At 36.9% G+C, this 22,203-nt stretch overlaps 4 protein-coding genes across 5 annotated transcripts; 3 read left to right on the top strand and 1 right to left on the bottom strand.

Moving 5' to 3' along the window:
* Positions 1 to 2,760: 2,760 nt before the first annotated feature.
* Positions 2,761 to 8,060, top strand: LOC137657684 (cuticle protein 21-like). Its single transcript, XM_068392084.1, has 3 exons — positions 2,761 to 2,886; positions 3,002 to 3,385; positions 7,713 to 8,060. Exons 1-3 carry the CDS (start codon positions 2,788 to 2,790, stop codon positions 8,058 to 8,060), a joined length of 831 nt encoding a protein of 276 aa, XP_068248185.1. The 5' UTR covers positions 2,761 to 2,787.
* A 2,954-nt stretch (positions 8,061 to 11,014) lies between these two features.
* On the top strand, positions 11,015 to 11,616 carry LOC137657195 (cuticle protein 7-like). Its single transcript, XM_068391539.1, has 2 exons — positions 11,015 to 11,128; positions 11,272 to 11,616. Exons 1-2 carry the CDS (start codon positions 11,030 to 11,032, stop codon positions 11,614 to 11,616), a joined length of 444 nt encoding a protein of 147 aa, XP_068247640.1. The 5' UTR covers positions 11,015 to 11,029.
* Positions 11,617 to 13,656: 2,040 nt separating this feature from the next.
* LOC137657194 (cuticle protein 7-like) lies at positions 13,657 to 14,360 on the bottom strand. The gene is made up of 2 exons (XM_068391538.1): positions 14,229 to 14,360; positions 13,657 to 14,085 (listed from the first exon to the last, which is right to left on the bottom strand). The coding sequence occupies exons 1-2, from the start codon at positions 14,358 to 14,360 to the stop codon at positions 13,657 to 13,659; spliced, it is 561 nt and encodes a 186-aa protein (XP_068247639.1).
* Positions 14,361 to 17,279: 2,919 nt separating this feature from the next.
* Positions 17,280 to 18,086, top strand: LOC137657670 (cuticle protein 7-like). Of its 2 annotated transcripts, XM_068392071.1 has the most exons (3): positions 17,280 to 17,324; positions 17,445 to 17,564; positions 17,700 to 18,086. In XM_068392071.1, exons 1-3 carry the CDS (start codon positions 17,313 to 17,315, stop codon positions 18,084 to 18,086), a joined length of 519 nt encoding a protein of 172 aa, XP_068248172.1. In that variant the 5' UTR covers positions 17,280 to 17,312. The 2 variants fall into 2 exon arrangements, with proteins under 2 accessions (XP_068248172.1, XP_068248173.1); XM_068392072.1 differs by lacking the exon at positions 17,280 to 17,324 and having other exon boundaries at positions 17,433 to 17,564.
* Positions 18,087 to 22,203: the final 4,117 nt, after the last annotated feature.

Genomic DNA, 22,203 nt, shown 5'->3' with positions numbered 1-22,203 from the left:
ACTGCTGCATCTCGAATCTATTGTAAAGGATTATCCTATCAGTATTTCATATTCATGATATTTGGGCTGTTTAGAGGACAAAAAAAAAAAAAAACATTTCCTAACATGAGTAAGGCAAACTCACATCAGGACAAATAATAATTATGCCAGGTATCTATCTATCTATCTATCTATATATATATATATATATATATATATATATATATATATATATATCAACAATAAAATGTCTTTCCTTCCAGTGGTAGGCTCAATGAAGAACAAGACAAATTACTGTCAGATTCATTCTTAAACTAATGAATCATTGACAAATTGTGATTAATCCTTTGGAACCTTTCCCTCAGCCAAGGAAACCATACAAAACTTGGTCAGCTACTCAATCAATATCTTACCAGCATACTATATCATCTCTTGTAAACCCAACAACTCCAAGAGTCTTTTTTTTCTTCAAGCTCATTATCACCTTTCATATATCTTCAACAGTGTCTTCAACAAGCATTCATGCATGCACATGCGCACGATCAAAAACATATATACAAGTGTATACACGTTCATATGTGTGTGAAAGAGACATCAAGCTTTAAATTCAATTTTGTGAATGAAATAAGAATACTTAACCCCTCCTCGCTACTTGTCAAATTTAGCATGAACAAATAAATTCTATCTTTTATTACACTTGTTGAACAATATGTTTGTGGTAGCTCTAGTCCAGCTGATTAAGGACTAATTTCCTGTATTGTCTACTCATATTATCTGCCGCATGCTTGGCAATACAAAAAAATATTTGGTACTATTTGTGAGGCACATATATTAGGATAAATGATAGATATTATTGGTTGATATATAAATTTACCTATATAAAATATACATACATAGGAACATAACACATGTCTAAATACACATACATACTATTTTCAACAGCAGCGTTTACTTGACCAGGGCATTGCTCAAAAATATGAAAAACAAGGCATTTCCTCATTTTCCTTTAACAAATGTTGCCCTACCTTCGTAATAGCTATTGACTGTCCTCAATAAGCTATTACCTACGCAGCCCATTAAAGGTTTAAAGGCTGCTCATGAATGGCAGAGGCAAAGGACAGTGACATTGCCCTAGCAAGCAAGACAATGCCCTAAAGACTGACCATAGCCCAAGCCCCCTCTCCACCCAATCTATGACAAAGGAGGGCCAGGCAATGACTGCCGATGACTCAGCAGAGAGACATATAGGCTTCCCGAAACCCCCATCCTTTGCTCACAGGGATGGTGAGGTTGCAGCGATCAAAGAAACTAACACGTTTAAGCAGGATTCGAATCCCAGTCTGGCGTTCACCAGATATATATATATATATATATATATATATATATATATATATATATATATATATATATATACATACATATATATATATATATATACTGTACTGTATATTTCAAAAACAAATTTCCCCCTTTACTTCCAAACTTCTCACATGATTATTTACTAACAAACACTTGATTTATGCAACTTCTCCTATGCTTGAACACATATTGCAATCCACCTATTATTCCTTCTGTCCCTCGCCTATCTTCATTAATCAAAAGTCTACCACACACCTTAGCCGGTATGATAAGTAATATTGTAGCCTATAGAAGTCTTACTGTATTATCTATCACCTTTACATTTAAACAACTGAAATATTATTTATCCTTAATACTTCTTTGGGACCTTTTCCTCTGCCAAACATACCTTGAAAACTCTGGTCAGCTTCTCAGTCAATCACTGTATCACTAACATACTGAAATATGTAGCTTGTAAACCAAAGACCCTCTTTTGTCTATCTTTTCTTCTGCCTCTTATCCAATTTGCAGTATATCTCCACCCGTCACTTCAACAAGAATCTATATAAGCACACAAACACACACACATGTATATATATGTATATATATATATATATATATATATATATATGTATATATATATATATATATATATATATATATATATATATATATATATATATATTTATATATATGTGTGTGTATATCTATATATATATATATTGCATATATGTTTGTGAATATATATATATATATATATATATATATATATATATATATATATATATATATATATATATATATATATATATATATATATATACACACACACATAAGCACACATGCGTTTATAAATGTGAGTGAAAATACGTGTATAAACGTATGTGTATATGGGTGCGCGTGTGTGTATGATCCCACTGTTACGGTCTTCTAAAAAGCTCTCAATTAGACTGGGAATCAAATAAAAAAAAGTCTAGAATTTATATTATAGGCAAGCATTAGGCCTGTTGAATTCTTATATTTTTAATGGACTAAAATGGAAAAACCCTTGACCTAATACTCTGATGATAAGTCCGGAATATGTCATCATTTACAACAACAATAATAATAATAATAATAATAATAATAATAATAACAAGCAATTTACAGAATTAAGTTTGTATCGTGTTCCTTTGTAACCCAGATTTTGACCCTGAAAACCTATAAGGTTCAGTGGGTGTGGCCTAGGACCGAAGGAGTCAAGTGACCGTGAATTGGTAGTATAAATGCAACGGTGACTCTGTCTGTCCATGTCACATTCAGAGATACAACCATGAACGCAAGTGTAAGAATACGAACACAGTTCTCGAATGAGAGAGAGAGAGAGAGAGAGAGAGAGAGAGAGAGAGAGAGAGAGAGAGAGAGAGAGAGAGAGAGAGAGATGATTAATGACTCCACCTAACATTACAGGTCCTTTTCCTGAGCTGTCTAATGGCTGCCGCCGTTGCCCGGCCTGACAGCCCACCCCATGATGGCTACGGATACTCTGCTCCCGCTCACCAGTTGACCCACGGCCACGAGAAGCACCAGGTAAAGGAAGCTGCTGTTTTCTTTCAGTAATTCACCATTTCCCTTTCCCGGACATTTTAGCATTGTTTATTAATTGAATTTGATATTTGAGTCTAATCCATATTTTCCTCAACAGAAGGGTATGCCCTTTGCCTTTGACTACACCGTCAAGGATCACTACAAGGGCCTGGACTTCGGCTACAACTCCAACTCCGACGGGAACTTGGAGACAGGCAAGTACTACGTCCTCCTCCCCGACGGTCGCACTCAGATCGTTACTTACACCGCCGATCACTACAACGGATACCAGGCTGAGGTCACTTACGAGGGAGAGGCCAAGTACCCGGAACCAGAGCATTACAAGCCTGCTCCAGCCTACGGACATCCTGCCCCTGCTTACGGAACACCAGCTCCAGCCTACGGCCATCCTGCCCCTGCTTACGGAACGCCAGCCCCAGCCTACGGTCATCCTGAACCTGCTTATGGGCATCCAGCTCCTGTCTATGGTGCCCCCAGCCATTAAATCAACTAACGACCAGATTGTATATTTATGTTATTAATAAACAAATCGCTATCGTAACTTGTTTTTTTTTTATGAGAAATTTATCTGCCTGCTGAAATAACAAACTGGTTTATTTACCAACTTGAAATGGATGGGAATAGATAGGAAAACTAAGATCACGACAAAATGAATAAAATGAAAGATTATTATCATATTCACATGTTTACACATTCTAATGCAGCAATGAAGCACAATGTTGTACAATACAAACAACAACATCAAATATTAACAACAACAACAACAACAACAATAATAATAATAATAATAATAATAATAATAATAATAATAATAATAATAATAATAGCTTGGACCAGATTAAGGTCAATTACAAAAAAGTAAGTTAAATACTGGTCCACAGTACTACATCCCAGTGTCATAAGAGACCTCCACCTACAGCATCATATATGGACTATCCGATCACGTCTTAGATATGGCTGCCCATTCAAAAGTGAAGCCTTCCTGCCTCTATATATACCACCACTGAATACTAAGAAGCAAGAGCAACACCCTTGAAACTAAATTTCTATATGCTCAATCTTTAAAGGTTTTGTCAATGAACAGTTACCAAAGTAATTCCAACATCCAGTACTGAAGTAATTACTACATATCTATCCCTCTTCAATATACGATTACAATCAGTTATTAAAACATTAAATCTAACGAATGACACCAAGATTAACATGTTCCGTTTAGAACATAACTCAAAATTTTTTCCCTTGTTCTGTCTCAAGTAAGCTTTTATCAATGAAGATATGATTTTCGTAGAGGAAGCGATGGTGATATTGAAAATTACCAAAAAGGTTTTAAGAAATATTGTGTTGTCCTTTCTCTTATTCTTTCATCATTGATGGTCATTCGACTCCTGAAAATTTACGGCCTACAGGATTGCGGTAGACAGTGTCTTACGGAAGGCATATATATAAAACGCAACTTGGTTTTTGGATTGGGGCTTAGACCCACCTGCCATGTTTCTGATTGGCCCATCGTCCTTTGCCCCACACCCCCGCATACCAATCATAATATATATTACAGATAATTATGATATGTTCATAATGACCCACTGGGATGGCGTGCGCAGCACATCCATGTACCGCTTGCCAGGACAGAGGAGCAATGATGTAATGTTTATTTACGAGCCATGGCGGAGCAAAGATCATTTGAGAGACAACATATATATCACATGCATAATTACAACTTCACACAATCAGAGAGAGAGAGAGAGAGAGAGAGAGAGAGAGAGAGAGAGAGAGAGAGAGAGAGAGCATGTACCATTAACATCCCTAACTACGAATGTAACGAGTGTCTGAGAAGGATAAAAAGAGAGGGGGTCAAGAGAAACTTGGGGGAAACAGGGGGCTAAGCAGGAGTGGGAAAGGTCACTAAATCACTATCAGATTCATCCTTCATAAAAGCTCTTGATTGTAACGTATTATCCATACTCTCCACATTACCTCCTAATCAATTCAATCAAAAGATTTTCTGTTTATGTATTCTAAACACATATATTTCCTTGACTTTTAAACTTCTCATAAAAGTTTGCTATAAAATCACTTTCTTTATGCAACCCCTCTCTTGCATAAACGCACACTGCTCTTCACCTATTATTCCCTCTGTCCCTTGCCACTTACTCACTTTCCTTTAAGGGCTGCTTATCTGGTCCTGTACAGCAGGGAAGCCCTATTCTCTACAGGACCTCTACGGTTGTTTTATGATGTTCATCCCGGAGCATTTAACATTTCACAATGCGTATTGTTCGTTTACTGTTTGATCATCACTGGCAAAACACTCACAAAATAAGGTCTTCAGTTTCCTCTTGAATGCCTTAATATCTTCAATTATCTGGATGTCTTGTGGGAGCCTACTGTATAGTTTTAGGGCCACATATGTAAAGGCTCTAGAGACTACAGCAGACATGTATCTAGATGATGATAGTTTGAAACCATCCGTAACTATTCTCGTGTCAGGACGATTTGTTGGTTGCACAACATGTAGCAATTCTCTTAGATATTTTGGACGACCAGTTCTGATAACTTGGTGGGTTATTGCACATATTTTAAATTTAATTCTCGCTTTAATCAGCAGCCAATGTAAATAAATTAGTATCCTTTCTCTAGGTGGGATACCTTTTATCAGTCTTGGTCTTCTGTTTATTATGTTTTGTAATTTCTTAAGTTGTACTTTTGGTTGATTGCAGTAGATGGAGTTACAATATTCAATTCCGGTAATCACACAGTTTATCACAAGTTTCTTTACAGAACATTCTTCCAGGTACTTTTTTATAAAAACAATATTTCTTATATGATAACCAAAGGTTATTACTACATTATTTATTTGGGCATTGAGAGACAAGTTTCAGTCGAGAAATAGGCCTAGATCACGAACTTTACTAGATATCGGCACTAAGCTTCTCTCTTTCGCACCACCATAAAGTCAATTTTTTTCTCATTTAATTTTAGTTGTTTAATAGTCAATGATTCGGTTTAGTGTTTCAATAGTATCGTCTATACCATTTATGGAGAAGTAAAATTTTGTGTCATCCACAAATAGTTTGAACTTCACACAATGCCTCTGTAGTATTTTCGATAGACCAATAGTATAGATGCAAAATAAGATTGGGCCAAGAACTCTCCCCTGGGGTACCCCTCTTGTTTAAAGGTTCATAAGGTGAATAAGAGTTTCCAATTTGTACACGTACACAGTAATTTCTACCAACCAAGTACTCTTTCGGATATTCGAAAACTTGATCTTCAACGCCGATGAACCGTAGATCATTTAGTAGCAATTCATGCACAACTGTATCAAAAGCAGCACTAAGATCGAGTAATATTAAAATACTACATTTATTTTCATCCATCACTTTCACTATATCATTTACAACAACTTCCAGGGTATCAATAATACTGTAACCCTACTATTCATATAGTCATGTTTATGACCTTTACCTTTATACAACAAAACCGTTATGCCTCCCAAATATTCCACTGAGACCTTTGCCACTGCCAAACATCCCCCATAAACCCTGGTCAACTACTCAATCACACCATCACTACCGTAGTATTCATACTGCAGCATCTCGCTTGCAAACCCAATTCTTTGGTCTTCCTTTACTTCAGCATCTTGACTGCCTTCCTTATATCTTCATGTCACGTATGCAAGAAATCATACATGTATACACAAATATACAACAAATGCAACCGTTTTTAGTTTCTAGTTCACTGCAGTACAAAGGTCTCAGACATGTCAATTCAAGTCTGGGGTTTGTCCAGTTTTCATCACCATGCTGTCCAGAGATTGGTGATGATAGGAGATTTTGGTCCGATCGCTCTGAGCAATCCAACCTAGTATGGGTGACCCTGAATAATACAGCTTTTGGTGATCATGGTAATACGCAAACCTTTCATAACGTAAAGGTATCCCCATTCATTAATGGTATATTCAAGTTAAGCGTGTGTATAAACGTTATTTTCTATCAAGACTTGCATTGGATTTTGGGAATGAAATTAAAAAATAACATTCCCGTCGCTTGAAGCTGTTGAGCCTACCATGGCAGATTTTCTTTCAGATTATCTGTAAGTTATAGCTGTTGAATTCAGACAGCTTGTCTGGACAAAATTAAAATAATTTTGTATTATAGAAAAGTCATTATAATTTATTTTTACAATAATATTAATCATGATAATAATTTTAATAAATAACGATTTGAAGAAATAAACTGAAAAATTTCGTGTTCCTTTGAAAACCAAATTTTGCTCATTAAAAAAACCGACATGGTTCAGTGGGTGTGGCCAAAGACCGAAAGGAGTCGAGTGACCGAGAATTGGTGGTATAAATGCAAGGGTGTCTCTGTCTACCTATGTCACATTCATAGATACAACCATGAACGCTAGTGTAAGACTACGAAAACAGTTCTCTGATAAATATATGAGAGAGAGAGAGAGAGAGAGAGAGAGAGAGAGAGAGAGAGAGAGAGAGAGAGAGAGAGAGAGAGAGAGAGAGATGATTAATGACTCCACCTAACATTACAGGTCCTTTTCCTGAGCTGTCTAATGGCTGCCGCCGTTGCCCGGCCTGACAGCCCACCCCATGATGGCTACGGATACTCGGCTCCCGCTCACCAGTTGACCCACGGCCACGAGAAGCACCAGGTAAAGGAAGCTGCTGTTTTCTTTGAGTAATTCACCATTTCCCTTTACCAGCCATTTTAGCATTGTTTGGTAATTGATTTGATTATTTCCATAGTGAATTTGATCATATTTGAGTCTAATATTATCGATATTTTCCTCAACAGAAGGGTATGCCCTTTGCCTTTGACTACGCCGTCAAGGATCACTACAAGGGCCTGGACTTCGGCCATGACTCCAACTCCGACGGGAACTTGGAGACCGGCAAGTACTACGTCCTCCTCCCCGACGGTCGCACTCAGATCGTCACTTACACCGCCGATCACTACAACGGATACCAGGCTGAGGTCACTTACGAGGGAGAGGCCAAGTACCCAGAACCAGAGCATTACAAGCCTGCTCCAGCCTACGGCCATCCTGCCCCTGCTTACGGAACACCAGCTCCATCCTACGGTCATCCTGAACCTGCTTATGGGCATCCAGCTCCTGCCTATGGTGCCCCCAGCCATTAAATTAGGACAAGAATGTATATTTATGTAATTATTAAATAAATCACAATCTTAACTTGTCTTTTGTTTCTATGAGAAATTTACCTTTCTGCAGATAAAGGTAGCTGGTTGATTTAACAACTTGATACGGATGTGAAACAGAGGAAACCTACACCCATGATAAAAGGGATAGAGTAAAAGAGCATTTAAAGATTAATTCACACACAAATTCTAAATTAACTAAGAAGTACAATGTTCTGCACTAGTAACAACGGCACCAAGTAATTATAATAATAATAATAATAATAATAATAATAATAATAATAATAATAATAATAATAATTATTATTATTATAATAATAAAAACTTGGACTATATTAAGGTCAATTACGAAGAGTACAGGTTGAATACTCTGGATGACAGCAATATATCCTTGTCATAAGACAGAATCCATCGATCACCCCTACATACGGCTGCCCTAAATACTAAAAAGCAAGAGCACTACCCTTGAAGCTAAATTTCTACATGCTTAACCTTTGAAGAATTTGTTAATGAACAGTTATCTAAGTAATTGCAACATTCAATAATGAAGTAATTGTAACTGAGTTGGCATTGCTACGTGTCTCGCCCCTGTTCAATGTAAAAATAAAATTTATCATTAAAACACTAAACCAAAAGAATAAAGAGATAAAAACTTCACTTTTCGAACAAAATTCATCATTTTTTGTCTTGTTCAACTCAAATTAGTTTTTATCGATGGAAATATTATTCTCGTGGAAGCAGTAATAGTGATAGTGGAAATTATCACAATGGTTTTGAGACATTATGTTGTCGTTTCTCTTTGCCTGGTATCATTGATGTTCATTTGACTTATGAAAATTTACGGCTTACAGGATTGTCGAAGGCACATGTACAAAATGCAGCTTGGTTTTTGGTCTTTGCATTGGTGGGGATGGTAGTGGGGGTGGGAGTGGGCGTGGCCACCTGCCACGTTCCTGATTGGCCCACTGTCCTGCCTCTCTTCCCCCTGCATACCAATCATGATATATATATTAAGGGCAATTATGATACCTTGATAGTGACCCACATGGATGGCGTTCCGAGCACATCAATATACCGCGTGACAGCAAAGAGGAGCAATGAAGTAATGTTTATTTACAAGCAAGACGAGCCACGGCGGAACAAAGATCATTTGAGGGGCCGTTGTATATCACACATATAATTACAACTTCACACAAACAGAGAGAGAGAGAGAGAGAGAGAGAGAGAGAGAGAGAGAGAGAGAGCATAACACGTGTACCATTAATAATCAACAACCCTAACAATCAATGTATCAGGGTATCTGAGAAGCGGGACAGGTCCAATCAAGAGCGGGAAAGGTTTGTATGTCTTAACTGGTCAGGGAACCAGTTACATTGTGTGAATAAGCAACTAGAAAAGTTAGGTAACCTGCAAAATCAATAACAACCCTCAAATGTACCAATTCAATTAATGTACTTTTATAACTTGAAACTGAAGAGACAAGAATCAGTGAATATATTCCATTATAACCTAAAGGAATAACAAAGCAGAATTTCATTATCATACGATTTACACTATACGTATAAGGATAGTATTTCTGGTTGAAACAAGGAGTTAGATAAATAGACCCCATCTCTTCTAAATTATTCACAAAGTTTCTGAAAAAAAAAAAAAACGTTTATAAGAATTTACATTGTGTAAATGTAGGAGTTAACATTAATGGGGAATACCTTAACAAATTAGGATTTGCAGATGACATAGTTGTGTTAAGTGAATCATGGGAGTAATTACAGATGATAGAATATTCGGATAGAAAAGGCAGAAATGTAGAATGGAATATGAAAATGAGTAAAACTAAGATAGATAATGTTCAATGAAAATGTAGACAATAAATAAAGGCTAAGGCCGAACCTCTAGAGATTGTTGAAGAATATAAGTACTTACAGCTAGAAGTGTTTCCCTAAGACATGAGACAGATATTAAAATATAGATAAACATGAGATCGAGTTTTAGTTAAAAAGAAAATGAGATTGTGAAAAGTAAAAGGCCATTTTTCTAAAAAAAGAAAAAAGTATTTAACCAGATGGATCTCATAATATCAATTCATGCATCAGAAAATTAAAGCCAACATACTGCAACATCTCTTGTAAACCCAACCAATACATCTTCAACAGTCGCCTATCAAAGTATTCACATGTGCACAACAACGGAAACACACACACACACACATATATATATATATATATATATATATATATATATATATATATATATATATGTATATATATGTGTGTGTGTGTATGTATGTATGTATGAGTTGTATGTGTATATGTACAGTATGTAGGAAAGATGCCTAAAGGTTTTGATTCCCTATAAGGCATTAAACTAGATTTTTTTAAAGAAATTGAGCTTACATAACTCATCAGAGATACTAGTCAGGTTTACCAAGATAGAAATTTTGCATCTTCTTTGCACCGGATGTAAACTAGGTAATATTATTCCATACAGTTAATTACATTCGCGGATTTCTACCCAAATTCAAGCATGTGTCATGTTTGGTTAGGTAATAATAATAATAATAATAATAATAATAATAATAATAATAATAATAATAATAATAATCGATTTGCAGAATTAGGCTAGGGAATTTCATCTTTTCTTTGCAACCCAAATTTTTACACATGAAAAGAAACCGATATGGATGATTGGGTGTGGCCTATAACGAAAAAGCCTTGTGACCGTGAATTGGTGGTATAAATGCAACCCGTTTGGATGTCCACTTCACATTCAGAGTTACAACCATGAACGCAAGTGTAAGAATACGAAAACAGTTCTCTGATAAATATATATGAATGAGAGAGAGAGAGAGAGAGAGAGAGAGAGAGAGAGAGAGAGAGAGAGAGAGAGAGAGAGAGAGAGAGAGAGAGTAATGATTCAATCTAACATTACAGGTTCTTTTCCTGAGCTGTCTAATGGCTGCCGCCGTTGCCCGGCCTGACAGCCCACCCCATGATGGCTACAGATACTCGGCTCCCGCTCACCAGTTGACCCACGGCCACGAGAAGCACCAGGTAAAGGAAGCTGCTGTTTTCTTTCAGCAATTCACCATTTCCCTTTATCGGCCATTTTAACATAGTTTAGTAAATGACTTGATTATATCCATATTGAATTTCATTATATCTAAGTTTAAGGTTATCGGTATTTTCCTCAACAGAAGGGTATGCCCTTCGCCTTTGACTACGTCGTCAAGGATCACTACAAGGGCCTAGACTTTGCCCACGACTCCAACTCCGACGGGAACTTGGTGACCGGCAAGTACTACGTCCTCCTCCCCGACGGTCGCACTCAGATCGTCACTTACACTGCCGATCACTACAACGGATACCAGGCTGAGGTCACTTACGAGGGAAAGGCCAAGTACCCGGATCCAGAGCATTACAAGCCTGCTCCAGCCTACGGCCATCCTGCCCCTGCTTACGGAACACCAGCCCCATCCTACGGTCATCCTGAACCTGCTTATGGGCATCCAGCTCTGGCCTATGATGCCCCCAGCCATTAAATTAAGACAAAAATGTATATTTATGTAACTATTAAATAAATCATTATCGTAACTTACGTGTTTTGTTTCTGTGAGAATTTTACCTTTCTTCTGATAAAGATAACTGCTTGATTTAACAACTTAAAATCGATGGATAAGAATGGAAAACTCTGACCAAGATAAAAAGGATAGAATTTAAGTAAAGATTGAATTTACAAATGTACACATTCCGAATCAACTAAGAAACACATTGCTGCATACTATAAAAAACAGCTTCAAAAAAATAAATAAATAAATAATAATAATAATAATAATAATAATAATAATAATAATAATAATACCTCCATCAAAGATTGTTTCCGACCTAATGGAGATAAGGGTACCAACATCACAATCAATGAGCAGAGATAAAGACAGCTTCCTTGAAAAAGGAAATTGGAAAAACAGATAACAGAAATGAGAGCTGGCTTGAGTAAACTTGAAGAGATGGCAGACACATGCTGAAAGAATGCAAGAAACAGAAGCCCCAAAATCAGAAATACAAAGTGCAGGAGTGGGGCATGAACAATATATGAGAATATATCAAACAGACAATAAAGACCAAGACAGAAAAGATCCAAAGATATGTAAAAGGGAATAAAAAATATTAGCAGAACAAATCCTTCAGAGCAAACAAGAAACTCTTATATAGCCAACCAAAATGGTAAGGACAACCATCAGGAGAACCCAGAAACGGAACCATCCAAAAGACTCTTGGAAGGCATAAGGAAAAACCCAATAGGCCACAATAAACAAGCAAAATGGCTGCAAGATATAAAAAGTGATGAAAATGTTAGGGCTAAAAGAGACCAGCTGAAATAAACTCTAAACTCGAAAGCACCAGGCCAGGATGAAGTTCATGGTTACTGGCTCAAAAAACTTCAGAGCCTTACATACAAGAATGAGTAAACAACTCGAGTATTGTATCTGACACCACCAACCACCTGAATACATGTCCGCAGAAAGGACTTGCCTAATTCAAGAAAAAAAAAATAAAGGTAATATAACAAGCAATTACAGATCAATTCGCTGCTTACCAATAATGTGGATGCTGCTAACAAGCATCAGCGAAAGGCTGTACAGCTAACTTGTGGAAACAAACACAGCTGCTGACAGCCCTGATCAGCAAAAGGCTGTACATCTACCTGGAGTAAACAAACACCGCTGCTAACAGCCATCATCAGCAAAAGGTTGTACATCTACCTGGTGGAAACAATCAGTATTCCCAGCCAACAAAATGGATTCATACAGAAATGCAGAGGCACAAAAGAAAAAAAAAAGGAAAAGCAACAGGAGTATAGCATGGATAGACTAAAATGCTTAAAAATACATGGTTCGGATAACAACACTATCAATTTACTCAAAAATACAATGCAAAATTGGAAAACTATATTCACATGTCCCTCTCCTCCTACGCAAGGCACAGGGAAAGTTAGGGATGACTGGGTATATATATATATATATATATATATATATATATATATATATATATATATATATATATATATATATATATATATATATATATGTATATATATATATATATATCGATAGATACATATAGCCACACACTTGCTCGCTATAATATATATATATATATATATATATAATATATATATATATATATATATATATATATATAATATATATATATATATATATATATATATGTATGTATGTATATACCTCAAAATCTACAGGTCATTACATTTGCCATCTACGGATAAGGATAAGAATTTGATCCGTTTGTGAGGCTGACCACCAAAGGCATGTCCCGTGAAATCCAAATGTAAGTCTATTGACCTAATACTTTAATGGTACATATATCTGGTAAACTGTTGATTATGGTTAGTCTCGACCAAGGTAGAAACATCCAGGAGGTACGAATGTCATACCAATTTTTTCTTTTAAATCATAAGAGGTATTTTATTCAGTGGTAAAACTGAGGATGTATCCATAAAAAATCTCTAAAATATTTTATTTATGAAATAAAATATCTTCAAACATAATTTAATTCATCTTTCAGTATTCGGGAGCTCCATAGACAGGAGCTGGTGTTCCGTAAATAGGTTCAGGATGACCATAGGATGGAGCTGGTGTTCCGTAAACGGGTTCAGGATGACCATAGAATGGAGCTGGTGTTCCGTAAACGGGTTCAGGATGACCATAGGATGGAGCTGGTGTTCCATAAGCAGGGGCAGGATGGCCGTAGGCTGGAGCAGGCTTGTAATGCTCGGGTTCTGGGTACTTGGCCTCTCCCTCGTAAGTCACCTCAGCCTGGTATCCGTTGTAGTGATCGGCGGTGTAAGTGACGATCTGAGTGCGACCGTCGGGGAGGAGGACGTAGTACTTGCCGGTCACCAAGTTACGATCGGAGTTGGAGTCTTCTCCGAAGTCTAAGCCTTTGTAGTGATCCTTGACGGTGTAGTCAAAGGCAAAGGGCATACCCTTCTGTTCGGGAAAAGGACGAAAATCTTATAGTTGAATATCATCGAATGCAATGCAGAAATAGCAAAGTTAGACACCAAACAATGTTAAAATGACCGATAAAGAGAAAGGTTAAATTACAGAAAGAAAACAGCAGCTTTCTTTACCTGGTGCTTCTCGTGGCCGTGGGTCAACTGGTGAGCGGGAGCCGAGTATCCGTAGCCATCATGGGGTGGGCTGTCAGGCCGGGCAACGGCGGCAGCCATTAGACAGCTCAGGAAAAGGACCTGTAATTTCATATTGAATCATTACTCTCTCTCTCTCTCTCTCTCTCTCTCTCTCTCTCTCTCTCTCTCTCTCTCTCTCTCTCTCTCAAATACATATTTCTCAAATACATATTTATCAGAGAACTCTTTTCTTAGTCTTACACTTGCGTTCATGGTTGTATCTCTGTATGTGACATGGACAGACAGACACACCGTTGCATTTATACTACCAATTCACGGTCACAAATCTTTTTCGTCTTAAGCCACACCCAATGAACCATATCAGTTTCTTGAAAGATGCAAAATTTGGTTTGGAATGGAACAACAAATTTTCAAGTCTCATTCTACAAATAGATTTTTATTAACATTATTATTATATACCACAGACCCTCTTGACAGAAGGTCACTTAATACATACTGCACTACTATATATACTGTATCTTATCAATACCTTGCACAAGTAAGTGAGGCAATATCTTGTTGTAAATAACGATGCTAAAAATAATTATCTTTCAAAAAACTCTTCTGAGAACTCTTCCTTTATAAAGATCTATGAAATCCTTGACCCAAACAAACATGGCGGATTTGTTTTTATTACAAAACTGACATACTTCACCACTTTAAACAGGCGGCTTTCCCCATGGCACTAAATAATGGATCTTCCATTCGCACATTCAAATCACTGCATCCTTTCTTTGACCTCAGGAAAACTAAGAAATGGCAAGATCCATACTACTGCATCTCGAATCTATTGTAAAGGATTATCCAATCAGTATTTCATATTCATGATATTTGGGCTGTTAAGAGGACAAAAGAAAACATTTCCCAACATGAGTAAAGGAACACTCACATCAAGGCAAATAATAATCATGCCAGGTATAAATACATACATACATACATATATATATATATATATATATATATATATATATATATATATATATATATATAATACATATATATATATATATATATATATATATATATATATATATATATATATATATATATGTAAAATGTCTTTCCTTCCAGTGGTAGGCTCAAAGAAGAAGAAGACAAATTACCGTCAGATTCATTCTTTAACAACTGAATCATCGACAAATTGTGATTAATCCTTTGGGACCTCTCCTTCAGCCAGGCAAACCATACAAACCTTGGTCAGCTACTCAATCAATACCTTACTAGCATACTATATCATCCCTTGTAAACCCAACAACTCCAAGTCTCTTTTTCTTCTTCAAGCTCATAATCACCTTTCATACATCTTCAACAGTGTCTTCAACAAGCATTCATTCATGCACATGCGCACGATCAAAAACATATATACAAGTGTATACACGTTCATGTGTGTGTGAAAGGTATCAAGCTTTAAATTCGATTATGTGAATGAAATAAAAATACCTAACCCCTCCTCGCTACTTGTCCAATATAGTATAAACAAATAAATTCTATCCTTTATTACACTTGTTGGAGAATTGGCAATGCTGCTTTATTTAACGATATGTTTGTGGTAGCTCTAGTCCAGCTGATTAAGGACTAATGTCCAGTATTGTATCTGTCGCATGTTTGACAATACAACATAAAATATTTGGTACTAGAGTGAGGCAAATATATTAGGATAAATGATAGACAAGATTGGTTGATATATAAATTTACCTATATAAAATATACATACATAGAAACATATCACATGTATAAAGAGACATACATATTTTTTCTAACAACAGCGATCACTCAACTAAGGGAATGCTAAAAAATAAGAAAAACAAGATATTTCCTCATTTTCTTTTAACGAATGTTGCCTTACCTTCGTAATAGGTATTGACTGCCCTCAATAAGCTATTACCTACGCAGCCCATTAAAGGTTTAAAGCCTGCTCGTGAATGGCAGAGGCAAAGGACAGTGACATTGCCCTAGCAAGCAGGACAATGCCCTAAAGACGGACCATATATACATATGACCAGAGCCCAGCCCCCTCTCAACCCAAGCTAGGACAAAGGAGGAGTAGGCAGTGGCTGCCGATGACTCAGCAGATAGACATATAGGCCCCAGTTTGGCGTTCACCAGGCAGGGACGTTACCGTATCGGCCACCACTAGATTCAATCATGTTTCTTCTATATATATATATATATATACTGTATATATATATATATATATATATATATATATATATATATATATATATACATATATAGTATATATACTGTATATTCCACATACAAATTCCCTGCTTTACTTCCAAACTTCTCACATGTTTGTTTACTAACATTCCCTTTATTTAAGCAACTTCTATGCTTGAACACATATTGCAATCCGCCTATTGTACCTTCTGTCCTCGCCTATCTTCATTAATCAAAAGTCTACCACACACCTTCGCCGGTATGATAAGTAATATTGTAGCCTATAGAAGTCTTACTGTATTATCTATCAACTGTACATTTAATCAACTGAAATATTATTTCTCCCTAATACTTCTTTGGGACATTTTCCTCTGCCAAACCTACCTTGAAAAAACTAGTCAGCTTCTTAGTCAATCACTGTATCACTAACATACTGCAATATGTAGCTTGTAAACCAAACACCCTCTTATGTTTTTCTTTTCTTCTACCTCTTATCCAATTCGTAGTATAAAAAAATAGTCTAGAATCTATATTATAGGTAAGCATTAGGCCTGTTGAATTCTTATATTTTTAATGGACTAAAATGGAAAAACCCTTGCCCTAATTCTCTGATGATAAGTCCAGAATATGTCATCATTTACAATAATAATAATAATAATAATAATAATAATAATAATAATAACAAGCAATTTACAGAATTAAGTTTGTAAGTATCGTGTTCCTTTGTAACCAAAATTTTGACCCTGAAAACCTATAAGGTTCAGTGGGTGTGGCCTGAGACCGAAAGGAGTCAAGTGACCGTGAATTGGTAGTATAAATGCAACTGTGTCTCTGTCTGTCCATGTCACATTCAGAGATACAACCATGAACGCTAGTGTAAGAATACGAACACAGTTCTTAGATGAGAGAGAGAGAGAGAGAGAGAGAGAGAGAGAGAGAGAGAGAGAGAGAGAGAGAGAGAGAGAGAGAGAATAATGATCCTCTATGACATTACAGGTCCTTTTCCTGAGCTGTCTAATGGCTGCCGCCGTTGCCCGGCCTGACAGCCCACCCCATGATGGCTACGGATACTCGGCTCCCGCTCACCAGTTGACCCACGGCCACGAGAAGCACCAGGTTAAGAAGGCTGCTGTTTTCTTTCAGTAATTCACCATTTCCCTTTATCGGCCATTTTAACATAGTTTAGTAAATGACTTGACTATTTCCATATTGAATTTGATATTTGAGTCTAATCCATATTTTCCTCAACAGAAGGGTATGCCCTTTGCCTTTGACTACACCGTCAAGGATCACTACAAGGGCCTGGACTTCGGCCACGACTCCAACTCCGACGGGAACTTGGAGACCGGCAAGTACTACGTCCTCCTCCCCGACGGTCGCACTCAGATCGTTACTTACACCGCCGATCACTACAACGGATACCAGGCTGAGGTCACTTACGAGGGAGAGGCCAAGTACCCAGAACCCGAACATTACAAGCCTGCTCCAGCCTACGGCCATCCTGCCCCTGCTTACGGAACACCAGCTCCAGCCTACGGCCATCCTGCCCCTGCTTACGGAACGCCAGCCCCAGCCTACGGTCATCCTGAACCTGCTTATGGGCATCCAGCTCCTGTCTATGGTGCCCCCAGCCATTAAATCAACTTACGACCAGATTGTATATTTATGTTATTAATAAATAAATCGCTATCGTAACTTTTTTTTTTTTTAGGAGAAATTTATCTGTCTGCTGAAATAACAAACTGGTTTATTTACCAACTTGAAATGGATGGGAATAGATAGGAAAACTAAGATCACGACAAAATGGATAAAATGAAAGATCATTATTGTATTCACATGTTTACACATTCTAATGCAGCAATGAAGCACAATAATGAACAATACAAACAACAACATCAAATATTAACAACAACAACAACAACAATGATAATAATAATAATAATAATAATAGCTTGGACCAGATTAAGGTCAATTACAAAAAGTAAGTTAAATACTGGTCCACAGTACTACATCCCAGTGTCATAAGAGACCTCCACCTACAGCATCATATATGGACTATCCGATCACGTCTTAGATATGGCTGCCCATTCAAAAGTGAAGCCTTCCTGCCTCTATATATACCACCACTGAATACTAAGAAGCAAGAGCAACACCCTTGAAACTAAATTTCTAAATGCTCAATCTTTAAAGGTTTTGTCAATGAACAGTTACCAAAGTAATTCCAACATCCAGTACTGAAGTAATTACTACATATCTATCCCTCTTCAATATAAGATTACAATCAGTTGTTAAAACATTAAATCTAACGAATGACACCAAGATTAACATGTTCCGTTTAGAACATAACTCAAAATTTTTTCCCTTGTTCTGTCTCAAGTAAGCTTTTATCAATGGAGATATGATTTTCGTAGAGGATGCGATGGTGATATTGAAAATTACCAAAAAGGTTTTAAGAAATATTGTGTTGTCCTTTCTCTTTTTCTTTCATCTTTGATGGTTATACGACTCCTGAAAATTTACGGCCTACAGGATTGCGGTAGACAGTGTTTTACGGAAGCCATATATATAAAACGCAACTTGGTTTTTGGATTGGGGCTTAGACCCACCTGCCATGTTTCTGATTGGCCCATCGTCCTTTGCCCCACACCCCCGCATACCAATCATAATATATATTACAGATAATTATGATATGTTCATAATGACCCACTGGGATGGCGTGCGCAGCACATCCATGTACCGCTTGCCAGGACAGAGGAGCAATGATGTAATGTTTATTTACGAGCCATGGCGGAGCAAAGATCATTTGAGAGACAAGAAATATATCACATGCATAATTACAACTTCACACAATCAGAAAGAGAGAGAGAGAGAGAGAGAGAGAGAGAGAGAGAGAGAGAGAGAGAGAGAGAGAGAGAGAGAGAGAGAGAGAGAGAGAGAGAGCATGTACCATTAACATCCCTAACTACGAATGTAACGAGTGTCTGAGAAGGATAAAAAGAGAGGGGGGTCTAGAGAAACTTGGGGGAAACAGGGGGCTAAGCAGGAGTGGGAAAGGTCACTAAATCACTATCAGATTCATCCTTCATAAAAGCTCTTGATTGTAACGTATTATCCATACTCTCCACATTACCTCCTAATCAATTCAATCAAAAGATTTTCTGTTTATGTATTCTAAACACATATATTTCCTTGACTTTTAAACTTCTCATAAAAGTTTGCTATAAAATCACTTTCTTTATGCAACCCCTCTCTTGCATAAACGCACACTGCTCTTCACCTATTATTCCCTCTGTCCCTTGCCACTTACTCACTTTACTTTAAGGGCTGCTTATCTGGTCCTGTACAGCAGGGAAGCCCTATTCTCTACAGGACCTCTACGGTTGTTTTATGATGTTCATTTCGGAGCATTTAACATTTCACAATGCGTATTGTTCGTTTACTGTTTGATCATCACTGGCAAAACACTCACAAAATAAGGTCTTCAGTTTCCTCTTGAATGCCTTAATATCTTCAATTATCTGGATGTCTTGTGGGAGCCTACTGTGTAGTTTTAGGGCCACATATTTAAAGGCTCTAGAGACTACAGCAGACATGTATCTAGATGATGATAGTTTGAAACCATCCGTAACTATTCTCTTGTCAGGACGATTTGTTGGTTGCACAACATGTAGCAATTCTCTTAGATATATTGGACGACCAGTTCTGATAACTTGGTGGGTTATTGCACATATTCTAAATTTAATTCTCGCTTTAATCGGCAGCCAATGTAAATAAATTAGTATCCTTTCTCTAGGTGGGATACCTTTTATCAGTCTTGCTCTTCTGTTTATTATGTTTTGTAATTTCTTAAGTTGTACTTTTGGTAGATTGCAGTAGATGGAGTTACAATATTCAATTCCGGTAATCACACAGTTTATCACAAGTTTCTTTACAGAACATTCTTCCAGGTACTTTTTTATATAAACAATATTTCTTATATGATAACCAAAGGTTATTACTACATTATTTATTTGGGCATTGGGAGACAAGTTTCAGTCGAAAAATACGCCTAGATCACGAACTTTACTAGATATCGCCACTAAGCTTCTCTCTTTCCCACCACCATAAAGTCAATTTTGTTCTCATTTAATTTTAGTTGTTTAATAGTCAAGGATTCGGTTTAGTGTTTCAATAGTATCGTCTATACCACTTATGGAGAAGTAAAATTTTGTGTCATCCACAAATAGTTTGAACTTCACACAATGCCTCTGTAGTATTTTCGATAGACCAATAGTATAGATGCAAAATAAGATTGGGCCAAGAACTCTCCCCTGGGGTACCCCTCTTGTTTAAAGGTTCATAAGGTGAATAAGAGTTTCCAATTTGTACACGTACACAGTAATTTCTACCAACCAAGTACTCTTTCGGATATTCGAAAACTTGATCTTCAACGCCGATGAACCGTAGATCATTTAGTAGCAATTCATGCACAACTGTATCAAAAGCAGCACTAAGATCGAGTAATATTAAAATACTACATTTATTTTCATCCATCACTTTCACTATATCATTTACAACAACTTCCAGGGTATCAATAATACTGTAACCCTACTATTCATATAGTCATGTTTATGACCTTTACCTTTATACAACAAAACCGTTATGCCTCCCAAATATTCCACTGAGACCTTTGCCACTGCCAAACATCCCCCATAAACCCTGGTCAACTACTCAATCACACCATCACTACCGTAGTATTCATACTGCAGCATCTCGCTTGCAAACCCAATTCTTTGGTCTTCCTTTACTTCAGCATCTTGACTGCCTTCCTTATATCTTCATGTCACGTATGCAAGAAATCATACATGTATACACAAATATACAACAAATGCAACCGTTTTTAGTTTCTAGTTCACTGCAGTACAAAGGTCTCAGACATGTCAATTCAAGTCTGGGGTTTGTCCAGTTTTCATCACCATGCTGTCCAGAGATTGGTGATGATAGGAGATTTTGGTCCGATCGCTCTGAGCAATCCAACCTAGTATGGGTGACCCTGAATAATACAGCTTTTGGTGATCATGGTAATACGCAAACCTTTCATAACGTAAAGGTATCCCCATTCATTAATGGTATATTCAAGTTAAGCGTGTGTATAAACGTTATTTTCTATCAAGACTTGCATTGGATTTTGGGAATGAAATAAAAAAATAACCTTCCCATCGCTTCAAGCTGTTGAGCCTACCATGGCAGATTTTCTTTCAGATTATCTGTAAGTTATAGCTGTTGAATTCAGACAGCTTGTCTGGACAAAATTAAAATAATCCCTGACCTGACACCATGATGATAAAACTTTTTGGTTTCAGATCCGTCATAAATTAGTAACTACTATCATAATTTTGTATTATAGAAAAGTCATTATAATTTATTTTTACACTAATATTAATCATGATAATAAGTTTAATAAATAACGATTTGAAGAAATAAACTGGAAAATTTCGTGTTCCTTTGAAAACCAAATTTTGCTCATTAAAAAAACCGACATGGTTCAGTGGGTGTGGCCAAAGACCGAAAGGAGTCGAGTGACCGTGAATTGGTGGTATAAATGCAAGGGTGTCTCTGTCTACCTATGTCACATTCATAGATACAACCATGAACGCAATTGTAAGACTAAGAAAAGAGTTCTCTGATAAATATATGAGAGAGAGAGAGAGAGAGAGAGAGAGAGAGAGAGAGAGAGAGAGATGATTAATGACTCCACCTAACATTACAGGTCCTT

Source organism: Palaemon carinicauda, chromosome 18 (genome assembly GCF_036898095.1).
Source record: "Palaemon carinicauda isolate YSFRI2023 chromosome 18, ASM3689809v2, whole genome shotgun sequence".
In the NCBI taxonomy this organism is placed as follows: domain Eukaryota; kingdom Metazoa; phylum Arthropoda; class Malacostraca; order Decapoda; family Palaemonidae; genus Palaemon; species Palaemon carinicauda.
This window is presented reverse-complemented; position numbering and strand designations above follow the sequence as displayed.

Excerpts from the sequence above, each read along its gene's own strand:
- LOC137657684 (XM_068392084.1), top strand. The coding sequence starts at position 2,788 with ATGGCTGCCGCCGTTGCCCGGCCTGACAGCCCACCCCATGATGGCTAC. Across the intron at positions 2,887-3,001 it reads ACGGCCACGAGAAGCACCAG|AAGGGTATGCCCTTTGCCTT; the intron begins GTAAAGGAAGCT and ends TTTCCTCAACAG. Across the intron at positions 3,386-7,712 it reads TCTATGGTGCCCCCAGCCAT|CAGAAGGGTATGCCCTTTGC; the intron begins TAAATCAACTAA and ends TATTTTCCTCAA.
- LOC137657195 (XM_068391539.1), top strand. The coding sequence starts at position 11,030 with ATGGCTGCCGCCGTTGCCCGGCCTGACAGCCCACCCCATGATGGCTAC. Across the intron at positions 11,129-11,271 it reads ACGGCCACGAGAAGCACCAG|AAGGGTATGCCCTTCGCCTT; the intron begins GTAAAGGAAGCT and ends TTTCCTCAACAG.
- LOC137657194 (XM_068391538.1), bottom strand. The coding sequence starts at position 14,360 with ATGAAATTACAGGTCCTTTTCCTGAGCTGTCTAATGGCTGCCGCCGTT. Across the intron at positions 14,086-14,228 it reads ACGGCCACGAGAAGCACCAG|AAGGGTATGCCCTTTGCCTT; the intron begins GTAAAGAAAGCT and ends TTTCCCGAACAG.
- LOC137657670 (XM_068392071.1), top strand. Across the intron at positions 17,565-17,699 it reads ACGGCCACGAGAAGCACCAG|AAGGGTATGCCCTTTGCCTT; the intron begins GTTAAGAAGGCT and ends TTTCCTCAACAG.